At 33.9% G+C, this 12,610-nt stretch overlaps 1 protein-coding gene across 1 annotated transcript; it reads right to left on the bottom strand.

Moving 5' to 3' along the window:
* Positions 1 to 78: 78 nt before the first annotated feature.
* LOC140773874 (GDP-mannose 3,5-epimerase 2-like) lies at positions 79 to 3,867 on the bottom strand. The gene is made up of 7 exons (XM_073116652.1): positions 3,708 to 3,867; positions 2,253 to 2,669; positions 1,496 to 1,589; positions 1,271 to 1,400; positions 1,050 to 1,182; positions 621 to 828; positions 79 to 530 (listed from the first exon to the last, which is right to left on the bottom strand). Exons 2-7 carry the CDS (start codon positions 2,666 to 2,668, stop codon positions 375 to 377), a joined length of 1,137 nt encoding a protein of 378 aa, XP_072972753.1. The 5' UTR covers position 2,669; positions 3,708 to 3,867; the 3' UTR covers positions 79 to 374.
* Positions 3,868 to 12,610: the final 8,743 nt, after the last annotated feature.

The raw sequence follows: 12,610 nt of genomic DNA on the forward strand, positions 1-12,610 counted from the left end.
ATACTCTTCAGTTATGATGATGGGTTGCTAGCTTCTATATCTTCAAATAGAACATCAGTGACATCATATTCCATGACATTTCAGTAGGAAGGAACTTTATTCTGTATATCATAGTAATTGACACATACAGACTATAACCATACCAAACATAAAGCACTACACTCACCTACAGCATAAGACATAAGCTCAAAAGACAACTAATTTCTAGAGAACAAGTGCATCCATTAACGAAAAAATGATACTCAAAAAGATGCAAAGTTATGCAGACTGAATTACCACTGTCAATAGCAGAACTACTTTCCACCCTCACAGATAAACTAGTTGAAACAAACAAGTGGTTCATAGCCATCACAAATGGATAAGGTAAACTAACTTCACTCTTTTCCATCTGCCGCACGAAGAGAGCCCAATTGAACAGGTGCTTGAGTCTGCACCACCTTGGACGTGCCGTAAATGGTCAAATCAACTCCCTGAGACTTCTCCTTTTCGATTTGTTCCTTGATCCAAAAGTATGTGAACCTCAGGCCATCCTGTGTTTAAAAATTGTTTCCAAATCAGTAAGTTATATATAGGCTCAATAAGCCAAAAGCATTGGATAGAAAGAAGATTTTGTAAGTTACCCTCAATTTCATTGTTGGCGCCCAACCAAGTTTCTCTTTAATTAGGGTATTGTCAGAGTTACGGCCACGGACACCCTCTGGACCAGGAATGTGATGGATAGGCAGATTCTTGTTCTCAAAGCTGAGAATTATTTCAGCCATCTCATTCATGCTAACCATTTCATCACTACCAATGTTTACCGGCTCTCTGAAATCTGACTTTGTCAACCTTAAAAACAAACAGAAGATACAAATTGTAAGGAAACGAGAATTTCTACTTGAGAATTAAAGCTTTGTTGAAATCATGAAACTATACTTAGTCTGAAGAATTCATTATATATCAGAAAATGTGAAACTTGATCAAGATTACTAGGATTTCAGCAAGCATTCATTTCTTTTAGTTTTTGAAACTAATGCTGTAATTAAGAATTACTAATAGCAACAGTTTACCTGAGGACACCTTCCACACACTCATCGATGAAAGTGAAGGATCGAGTCTGCAATCCATCTCCCCACATCTCAAATTTATCAATAGAAGTGAGAACCTTCCTACAGAAAGCAGCAGGTGCCTTCTCCCTTCCACCTACAGACCAAAATCAATAAATCGATCGCTTACATGTTGAAGAAGTACACCTATACTTATTCTCTCTATAATTAGCTTTGCAAGTTACCTTTCCATGTTCCAAAGGGGCCATAAATGTTATGGAAACGCCCAACTCGACACTCAATGCCAAAGTCCTTGGTGTAGTGCTTGCACAATTCTTCTGTTGCAAGCTTCTCCAAACCATAAGCATCTTGAGGCTACATACAGTAATAACATATAGTTGACACTAAGTTGAACTGCAAGGTCAATTAGATACAAGAAAAGGAGTTGATTATTTTTTAGAATAGCAAACCTCTGCAGGCCAAGCATCTGATTCCTTCAAGCTCACATTAGTCTCCAGCTGCTTGAATTCAGGGTAGATACATGCACTGGAGGCATAGAAAAACCTGCAGGCCAGAAGCACCATGATCACTAACTTCTATGTGTTAGGAAATAACCAAGCAGATTTAAATTGACTGAAGAAATAATTAAAAAGCAAAGGATAACATTTTTATACCATCTTTGGTTATTTTTTCATTCATATTATGCATCTTAAATATCAAAAATGATATCTGTGCAACCCAATATATTTCTTACATATCAAAAAAAAACTTTGTAAAGCAGCATTTTGACATTACTTAAGTGAAATTAGCCTCCTACCTATTTACAATTATTAGTACTTGATTTTTCTTACATATTCTGTTTTCATCTTGAGGAAAGTGCATCTCATCCGATTCATTCTTGGCATTTAAGACAATCAGGATACTCCAAATTTTAGGGCCCAAGAGTTCCATAAAACTAGACTCATTGCTGCTCGCTAAAGGACCTACTTTCAATGTGTGGTCCAAAGAAATGTTAATTTTTTAAGATAAGATTTTTTGAATGAATGAAACAGGTCCTACTTTCTTAGTACAACAAGTGAGCTCGTTAGAAATTATTTACATGAAGGTAGCTCTGCAGTCAATGTCCACTAGCTAATAAATCATAGTAAAATTTTATTTAAGAATTTGCAATATACCTTAAAGGAAACAAAGCTAGAAAGTGCTTATAGTGATTAAGAAGCTGCAAACCTTTTCACACCATTAATCCTTGCAGCTTCAAGCATGTTGAAGCTGATCATAGTATTGTTGTACATGATCACTGAATGGTTGGACTGAATAAAGCCCATCCCTCCCATATCAGCAGCAAGATTGAAAACATGGTCTACACCGGTAGTCACCTTCAAGCAATTGTCCATGACTCTCAGATCGACGAGGTGGAATTCATGGCAGAACATATCTTCTGTCATGTGCTCATTCTTCTTCCAGTCAGAGGCAATGATATAGTGCCCCTCACTCTTTAAACGCCGTGCAATATGGGAGGCAATGAAACCACCAGCTCCAGTAATGGAGATCCGCAGTTTCTCAGAAGGCCAGTATGGTTCCCGCTCCAACTCTGCATAGGTGTACTCACCATAGGTGGTTCCATCTTGTCCAGTGCTCCCCATTCTGCAATTTTCATGAATACGTGAAATTAAAGTTGGTGCTAAATCTCATATTATATCTAATCTAGTACTAGATGGTAATTATGTACCGCATTTATTATGATCAAAAGAAGCAGCAAAAATACATTTTGCGTAAAATCAAAGGCAATGTTAAAGTGTGACTAATTCAACACTGAGATCCAACATTTAAGGCCTGCCAACTGACCATCAACACTCCGCTAAACTGAATAGAACATAACTTTCACCATATATAGAATTGGTAGAGCAGGATCTATGATTAAAACAAATACGACAAATCTTAAGTTTTCATGCAGTGAATCATATCGTTCTGCTGAAAGTATAACTCATGAATTACTTACAACCTATATACAAAAGAGTCCACTAATCAGATCTACCACAAAATGAAATCGATAGATCACAACTACTCAAAACAAATCAGATAGACCTCCTGATGAGAAAAGACCCAACCACCAACTAAAACACACAACTTGACTGAATTTTCTGCAAACTTTAGATATAATTTAACATGTAAAAGTGAAATTTCCTATTTGAAAACACCATGAACTTGTTGATGAACCACCCAAAAGACCATGTCAGCATTATGTTGGAATTTCTGGAAGCAGTAAAGCTTACCAATACAACCAGAGTAACTTATATAAGCTAGATTCGTAACACACGAGCTGCCACAACAGAGTATGCAGAGCAAAACAAATCAAAAAAGTTGGAAAATAGAGAGGGGGGAAATATATCATTTTGTTGCAATAGCTTCATCAACTCGACGGAGATCGAAAGAGGATACCTCCAACCATGCAAACATTCAAAGAGATCTAAATGAAGGCACATCCCATATAGCAAATTCGCTCCTTTTCACCATTTTTTACTGTTCCTCTAACCATTTCAAAAATTGGATCATTTTAAGTATTTCCAAAAGAAAACCCAGCTGCCAGCATCTATTTGTTCCACGTCAACTCAACAAATCAACGCAACCCAAAACGAAATCTAAAGATTCTAAACAAAAACAAAATCCTTCGAGCTTCGTTACCTCTTTAGCTCGCAGTCCTCAGAGTCACCAAGGGGAAGAAGGAAGAGAAGTCTGCGCAGAGATAACGGTGCCTCGACGAGCTCCTCACCTTCCTCGTTATATAGAGATGAGAAGCTTATCTTGGAAAATAATTACATAAACGCTTTTCCACCTTCGAATTTTTTATTCATTTAATTTTCTCTTTTTTTTTTTTTCTTTTTTTTTTTTTGGGTTTTCTTCGGTGCTTTTATTTCCCTCACGTTTTCTAACCTATTACAAAGCGGGCAGCAATCACACCATTTCGTGACCCGGAAAATTTTAACCCCACGAGTTTTATGTGGACCGGATCCCGTGCAGCCCACTGTTGGGGAAAGTCGAGGGATTACGGGCTATACTAAGTGGCTGCTGTAGTGAATTTACGCTTCCATGGACTGCATAGGATCCGCTCGTATAAGCGGGTCCCACTGGTTCAGGACGGTAAGAGTAAGCGTGGCTCCGGATCCGACACTGGATCTATCTACGAGAAAATTATCTACCGTATTTTTGAGCGGTAACTTGCAAACCTGTACCGGGGGGTCAAATAATACGGTCAAGATCTGGCTGCGCCACGTGGTGGTCCCGCCCCTTAGAAAAGGTGTTTCGAACCGATGTCCCTCTCGTGGGAGAGCTCGTTGGAACTTTCCTCGCCATATAAAATAGGAAATATAAAAATAAAACGTGATAAAGAGACGCCGTTCGTTTGGATGATGGACGTTTCCAGATGGGAACTATGTAGATCGGACGATTGGGAAAGGCAGAGGATCCAGTGGGGAACGTTAAATTGTATGAATCTGGTACATCAGGGTACTTGGCAGGCCGTTCGCCTGAGGGTGCATCGTGGCAAGTACCGGGAATGGGATAGAATAATTTCCTGCAATTGTAGCTGCAGATGATTTGCTCCTGAGAAGGACGGGGGTTGGTAGTTCTGGGCTTGGATTCTAAACAACTCTTTACTCAAAAAAAATTATATATAAAAAAAAAATCTAAACAACTCTACATATCATTGATTTTAAAAAATAAAAAATCTTAACAGCTCCACGTACCTCAAACTACAACCTCAACAATTATTGTAAAAATAAAATAATTAATAGTTTTTTTTTTTAAGAAAAGAGCTAGATTTAGCTATTTTTAAAGGTTCCAGATGGACAACTATCCATCTCGACCAAGGCGTACAACTCTGATGGCATTGGGTCCCCCTCTCGGATCATTTCGATCTGGGTTGCACCCAAGCCCCGCTGCGCTGCCCAATCAGCAGCCCTGTTACCTGACCTACATACATGGCTTATGATGCACTCAGCCAGTTTAGCTAAGGTGGCCTTACATACACGTACAATGCACTGAACCTGTCATGGGCAGGGACCCTCATCTCTCAATATCTTCACCAGCTGCTCCGAGTTCGATTCAACCTCCACATAATGTTCTCTGCTCAACAAGCCTAATCCCATTTGCATTGCCCAAGCCTCTGTGTGAAGTGGTGACATCGCTAGTGTGGACTCCCACCGGACCATCACCATTCTTCCCGTATCATCCCAGATGATAGCCCCGGCTCTCGCCTGGCACGCACCTAATCGGAAAAATTAATAGTTTGTTAGTTTAGCTTAATGGTTCAGTGATGCAGTGACTTAGAGAGCAACTCGGCGACGTGATAACTTAAAGCGATAGCTAAACAGTATTTAATTCAAAGTAATAGTTTGACAATACACAGGGATTGAAGCTGAGACTTAACGACTTAGTATGTTGACTACGCCTCAGGTGAGACTTAATTACTCTTATATTTTTTTAAAAAAATTAGCCTTTTTTCCAATATATGTAAGGAAAACACAAAATGAGGATTTGAATTTGGACAGTCATGGAGATAACTCTCTAGCTGTTTTGTCTTTGATCATAATTCACAAATAAGTGGTTGGATTCTTTCGTCTTGGGGGAACAAAATGTCTGCAACCCTGAATCTGATTGTTGGATTTGATACAGTACAGTCACGCTGTTTGGCACTTTTGATCATATGCTGTATTGCTAATTATCCGACTGCAGGAAATTCCTGTAGCTGGGCTTGCAGATAATCAATCTGCAACCTTGTCTTCCATCTAATTGGCCCTAAAAAAAATTAAAAAAATATTAGAGCAATCAAGGACAAATTAAGATTGGGTGAGGGATTGGTGGATCTATCTTTTTATTAAGATTAATTTAAAATAAAATTCTTTAGCAAAGCAAATGCGATGCCTTGTTTGTTTACTATTTTGTTAAGCAAAAGTTGTAGGAAAAGATGGAGGGAGTTGTTGGAAGGAATATTATAATTATAATTATAATATATTATATTTTTCATGCCTAGATTTTCTGTGTGTGTGATGTTTTAATCTAATACAAGTCAACAGAGACCTTAATGCATTTATGTATTACATAAAATACGATATAATGACCTTCATTGTTTATATAATTAAACTGATGAATCGAGTAGTAGCCATGTTAAGCCATTTAATGAAAGGAATCAGATCAATTTAGGAATTGGATGTAATCAAAATCGTCCAATGTGTTCAATTAATATATAAGTGTGCTTCAGATAATATATTCAGATTGACTTGTGCAAGATCCACTGATATGGTATTCTCATCTCATAAATGGGTGTACTTAACTTATGCAAATAATGACATTTTATTTTAAAAAGAAACATGTAGGCCGATAGATATTATACTAAGTTTTAAATAAATAATTATAATTTAATACAGGAGATTGTAAGGAAATGTAGGGTGACGACTCTAGAAAATAAGTCTCACACTTAGCTGAATACATACTGAATTATAATAAAATAAAATATTAACTAAATAACAAAAAGATTAAGTTCTCGTGCAAAGAAAAAAACGGAGGAGATAGAGGACAATCATAGAAGCATCCCTCGCTTTTTAGCTAATATTAGTGGCACATATAAAAAGTGCAACAAGAGACTAAATGAAAAAGTGTAAGCAAAAGAGGGTCGACGTCTTGTGGCTCCATCAAGCCCATAGTATATTCAATGCTACAAATTTGTAATATATTGTAAAATAACAACAAAGCTTACTATGAGTGAATCCCTCGAGCATATATTCACACAAAATAATATCTAATGATGGTCGACCAAGGGATTACAATTCAAAAGGGCACTTCGCTGAACATCTTATAGGAACTACCAATATCAAGTGATAATCTAGTGGGGCAAAGACGATAAAGCCATCAAGATCAACGTCATCATGCAAGGACAGAGACTGATGAGGAAAAAAGAGGAAGAAAAAAAATAAAAAAATAAATAATAAATGTCTCACACAAGAGCGTAAAGAGTTTTTTCATGCCCTAAACTACTTTGACTAGAAAATATGAAGCCCTTCAAAAGAAGGAAAGAAAGAAAAAAAAAATCTCAAAACCATATGCAGCGGAGCATGCTGTTAGGGCAAAAATTTTAAATAATAACATAGGTATTTTATTTTGTCACAAAATATTGTCACTTGTCTTTTATTACAAAATATCCTGTACGGTGTGCATCAGCAAGGTTAAAATAATAATAATAATAATTCATATAGTAGGAGGTGGTGGTTAGTATTATGCCATATCTTTTGATTACAAATTTGTCACATAGGCAATTCTACTTACCATATCATTTAAAAGTACGTCAATAAGTATCTAAAACAATTAAAAATAAAAACAAAAGAATCTACTACTGCACGTTGTTTGGCGTCGTCATGTATCATGCTTGGCCCACTACAAATGACTTTAGTCCTTGTTTGCTTCTAATCTCGAGGATGGCAAGTATTAGTATATTCTCTTTTGATGCTTAACGTGGAAATTAACCTTTTAAACCAATGCCACAGCTCTGCTTTCAAATGACACTATAATTTAACTGATCTACTAAAATTAGGGCATGCAAAAATAAATTAATAAATAAATCTTTTGAAAGATGCTAAATGTAAATCTAGAATTAATTGCAGCCTAATTAGAAATTAGAAGCTTGTTGTCCTCGTCGACGATGTTAAAAGGGTCTAAACTCTAATTAAAATTTTCTTCTCTACTGATCTTAATGAAATACTAGCCTACCAGAAATTCCCTAAGAAATAATTTTATTTTGTTATGCAATACCAAAATCTGAGGCCCAAGTAACATATGGGCCAGTCAAGCAATTGGGCCCATTATGCCACTATGTCACTAGGCCCAACTTTTGAGGCCGGAATAATTAAGCAGGCATAATTATTCTAATTTGTTATGCTAGAATAAGAGAGCTTATATTAATATAAGTTATATTATAATTATACTTATGTGACGTAAAATTGAAATAATAGTTTAGGAAATGGCTAAAATATCTTTTAGAATGAATGGATAAGAAGAAAGGAGAGAAGAGAAAGAAGAAGGAACAAGAGAGATAAGAAGAGATTGAAATGATGGTTGCAATTAATACTAAGTTATTATAACTTGTTATGCATTAGGAGGTTTTATTCTCGGGAATGTTCGTATGAATTGATTGAAATGTTGCAAGTCAAACAATGGATATAAATGATATCCAATTATCCAAAATCAACTAGATCACAAGGAGCATGTCTGTCAGAGTTTGGTGTCAGAGAGAACATTACACAGTTGTAGGCATAGACCAAGGGAGAAGAACGACGAATAAACTAAAAGGTTCTTTGTTTTTTGCATGCATATCTACGATTTCAATGTATTATTCTTTATTCCGTTGTTCAGATTTCAGAACATGGTCTATCATAAATGTTCCTTACAATGTATTCATCCCTACACACCAAATGAGTTTGTTTTCCAAAATATCATGGATTAATTACCATATTATTATTATTATTATTATTATTTTGAGAAAGTTGAAATAATCCATTAGATTACAAGAAAAGAAGATAATACTGCCAAAGTAAGCTGACATGCTTTCTTATTCAGTAATAGTTAAAGCCTTCGTGTTTGAAAATTATGTTCTTCTTTTTCTTTCTACACCTTCCACTGTATCATAAGTATAAGCATATCCCACACAGGTTTAATCAGAGGGTTGATATAATTCATTCTTCAGTTTAGCCAGCAATTATTTTGAATCTCCAAACTCTTGCATCAAGAAGAAATTATCTCTTTGGAGAAATCGCATGATAAAGAAAAGAATATGATCAATATACTCCTCTTTACTAGGGCATAGAACACGAACTGAGTTACCAATAACTGCCTTTATTATCATAATGTCTTTTATATGTAACTTTGAGTGAGAAGAGCAAACCACAAGAGTTTCTTCACCTTTACAGTATTCCTATAACTATATATTGATCATATTCTGACATAGAAATAGTCCTTTTATATAATTCCTGGATCAAAGACATTCAGTTTTAAAATTTAATATAACTATTCCAAATAATTACCTCCCTAGATTAAAATCCATGGCTCCCCCGCTGCTCTGAATCGTCTGACTTTTAAATTTGAAAACAAAAATGACGTCGTTGTAACGAATCAGCATCTGAGACATCTCGTTTTCCAGCAGAAAGGAATAGCTATGGTTTAGCTGTGATACTGTATCCTAAGAAGGACCCCATGATCGTGAAGTGCCATTCTCCACGCATGCACGCATTCATTCCTCTCTCTTTAAATATTACTTACTACCTTCCTCTTTTTAGTTACAACTCTTTCGATGACGATGATGATAGTGGTGATGAAGAAGACGGCCATGGCCATGGCCACGCCCATGCCGATGTGGTTTCCTATCCCACGTTAATGTCGTTGTATCCAAAATAAGTATTGTGTTTAATGTTTTATTTGTTTTTAATTAACATTAGTCATACGGTGGATAGTAGTTATTTTTATTGCGAGCTTTGATTGCTCACGCTCAAATTCTAAAGCATTTAATTTAATTAGAATCTTAATTAGAATCTTTTGATTCTTTCAGACCATAATTTTTAGTGTACATGGTTGCCACCACAAACTTTCATAATGTCATAATAATTATTACCTCTTTTAAATATTATAATTGCATTTTTTTTTATTCTTTTAGAATTGTTTAATTTTTAACTGCTAGAATATTTCTATTAGATTATTATTAAAGTTACTAAATACATATAAATAACTAAAATACCCTTATTTCTTGAAGTTTAAATTATAATTTTTTTTATGGATGATTTGTGTCTCGCATAGAAAAATTTATTTTTCATTGTGCTATGATATTGAGTATAATATATATTGGATAGCTTTCAAGCCATTTTAAACTATTAATGCAAAACGCAATATAATATTTTTTTAAATCCAAATTGAAATTATAATTATAATAGTTATATTTAACTAACAAAATAATATTTTGAAAGAACACAATAATTTCGGTAACAATTGTTTAATTTTTACAGCTAGAATATTTCTATTAGATTATTACTGAAGTTACTAAATACATAGAAATAACTAAAATATTCCTATTTCTTAAATTTTAAATTATAATTTTTTATGGATGATTTGTGTCTCGAAAAAGATATTTTTCATTGTGATATTGAGTATAATATTGGATAGCTTTCAAGCCATTTTAAACAATTTAAGCAAACACAAAATAATCTTTTTTTAATCCAAATTGAAATTATAATTATATTGTTAGTATTTAACTACCAAATAATATCTTTAAAAGAACACAATAATTTCAGTAATAATTATGATATTTTGAAAGTTTTCAATGACAATTATGTAAAAATAGGTAGTTTTTAATGTAATATTCCTAACAGATTATTAGTAAAGTTAACAAATACTTGTAAATGACTAAAACACACATCTTTCTTCAAGTAAGTGTAAATATTATTTATTAACATTTTTTTTTGCATAAAAGAATATACTTATCATTATACTATGATATTGGGTAAAATATTAATAGCTTCAAAATTATCTTAGATAACTTATGGAATGACATAATAATATTTTTTTTTAAATTTAAATTCAGTTTTAATCATAATTTTTTTGATTTAACTGTGATCTGGATGAAATTATAATACAGCGGTAATTAGGATACTTCGATAGTTTTTCGTGATAATTATGTAAAAATTCTCCTAAAAATTTATCTTGGTTGACAAAAGGAGGAACAGGATGAGGTCGTTATGAAGGACATGTGAGACATCTATTTCCTGCCCAAAGGTGCAATTATATTTTACATGTGATTTTGTATCCTGAGGAGGCCCCACACAAGAAAATGTCATTCGTGATGCATGCATTCCTCTTTACTACCACCTTCCTCTTTTAGTTTACATGTCTTCGATGACGGTCAACTCCGTGTGGATGTGGATGTGGTTTCCTATCCCACGCTGATCGTGTTTTAAACTACTATATTGTTGGATAGTAAACATTTATTGTCCTCCCTCAAATTCTACTAGCGTGATTATAGCAATTAGATGCATGCGATCAATGCATTAGTGTATGATGTCCAACGGTTGTTCTCACAACTTAGCAGAGATCTATCACTCCCATAACGAAGCCATGCCCTCAATTTTATATTGTCAATTCCATTCCGATATAAGGTTAGATACATTGAAAAGTTAGAAAACTATATTTAAAATATTCTACATTTTGTCCTTGTTAATATCATATGAATATTTATCAATCATACAACCCATTGAAAAGACAATACTTTGCAATTTTTTTTATAAAAAAACACTAAACATCTTTCTTATCTAACCTTATATGTTGGTTTCATCTTCATGTTTTACTTATTCTTTGAAAAAACTTACAATATTAAGATTATTTTACATCTATAATTAATTTAACATTTAATGTGTTTGTATGAGTCATTAAGATATATATATATATATATATATATATATATATAATGATGGAATGGTAAATATTCATAAATAATAAGAGCAAAACTTTAGGTGTTTCTAATAAATTTTTCATATATATATATATATATATATATACATACTTTGGGTAAATTATAATTTTCTTTCTTTTTTAATGTTTTCGAGGTACATCCTATATAAATATGTATGCTAGGATAGAGAAAGCGATCTATTAACTAACTAGGACTTAACTACATTTGTATGAAATGGACCACTTGGGTTTTTAATGGATGCCAACCTTAATATAAATATGAGGCAACTGAAACATATATATCAAGCGTATACAGCTCAAACATTTCACAATCCAAACATTAACCAGATAGTTACATATCCCTACATATCCTAATTGGGAAGACTTACAAATCTCAGCTCACCTTCATAATTACTTGGACGGCAATAGTTGACAAAAGATCGATCATCCCTTCCTCATACTTATAGTTTTGATTGATTTGGACTTCGATGTATGTATCTAGCTGGAAACCTAATGTGCACCAGTAGGATAATCTTAAACGCTACCTCATTGACTCTTTTGGTAGGTTCGGACAAGATTCATGCCCATCAATTTACCCATGCAATTGAGGTTATAAATTTATATATGTATGTGGTCACGAATCTAGTACGTGCATGCATGATCCAAGTAATAATAAGGAAAAAAAGAAACCATATTTTACATCCTAGATTTTTTTTTTCATGAATTTATTGTTCAGGTTTTACCTTTTTCAGTATTTACATTCGAGTCTCATATATCATTTCATTACAAATGTAAGAAAGTCGATCTATAGTACAACCATGTGGATCACACTTATGACAATCCACATGCCATGTAGAATGGCATCCCCCCCTCCCCCTCACAGAGATCACCACATATGTAGTAATAACTTACATCCATAGAGAGGAAATTTTATTAATTAAATTGCATTCTGTACCATTATTTTTTGCTTGAAGTATAGATTTCACGCAAAAATGGACTAATCAAACCTAAATCAACTGCTCATAGGATATAACTCAAATTCGAATCTTTAATGGCATCGTTATTTAGTTGGATATTATTAAATTCGATCTCATTTCTCTTATGAA

This window comes from Typha angustifolia, chromosome 13 (genome assembly GCF_048772165.1).
Source record: "Typha angustifolia cultivar Huaian chromosome 13, ASM4877216v1, whole genome shotgun sequence".
Lineage (NCBI taxonomy): Eukaryota > Viridiplantae > Streptophyta > Magnoliopsida > Poales > Typhaceae > Typha > Typha angustifolia.

What these genes read in the sequence shown, in the direction of transcription:
- LOC140773874 (XM_073116652.1), bottom strand. Translation starts at nt 2,668, where the DNA reads ATGGGGAGCACTGGACAAGATGGAACCACCTATGGTGAGTACACCTAT. An exon ending in AGGATTAATGGTGTGAAAAG is followed by an intron (nt 1,590 to 2,252) that starts GTTTGCAGCTTC and finishes TCTGGCCTGCAG; the next exon opens with GTTTTTCTATGCCTCCAGTG. An exon ending in CCCCTTTGGAACATGGAAAG is followed by an intron (nt 1,183 to 1,270) that starts GTAACTTGCAAA and finishes TTTGGTCTGTAG; the next exon opens with GTGGAAGGGAGAAGGCACCT.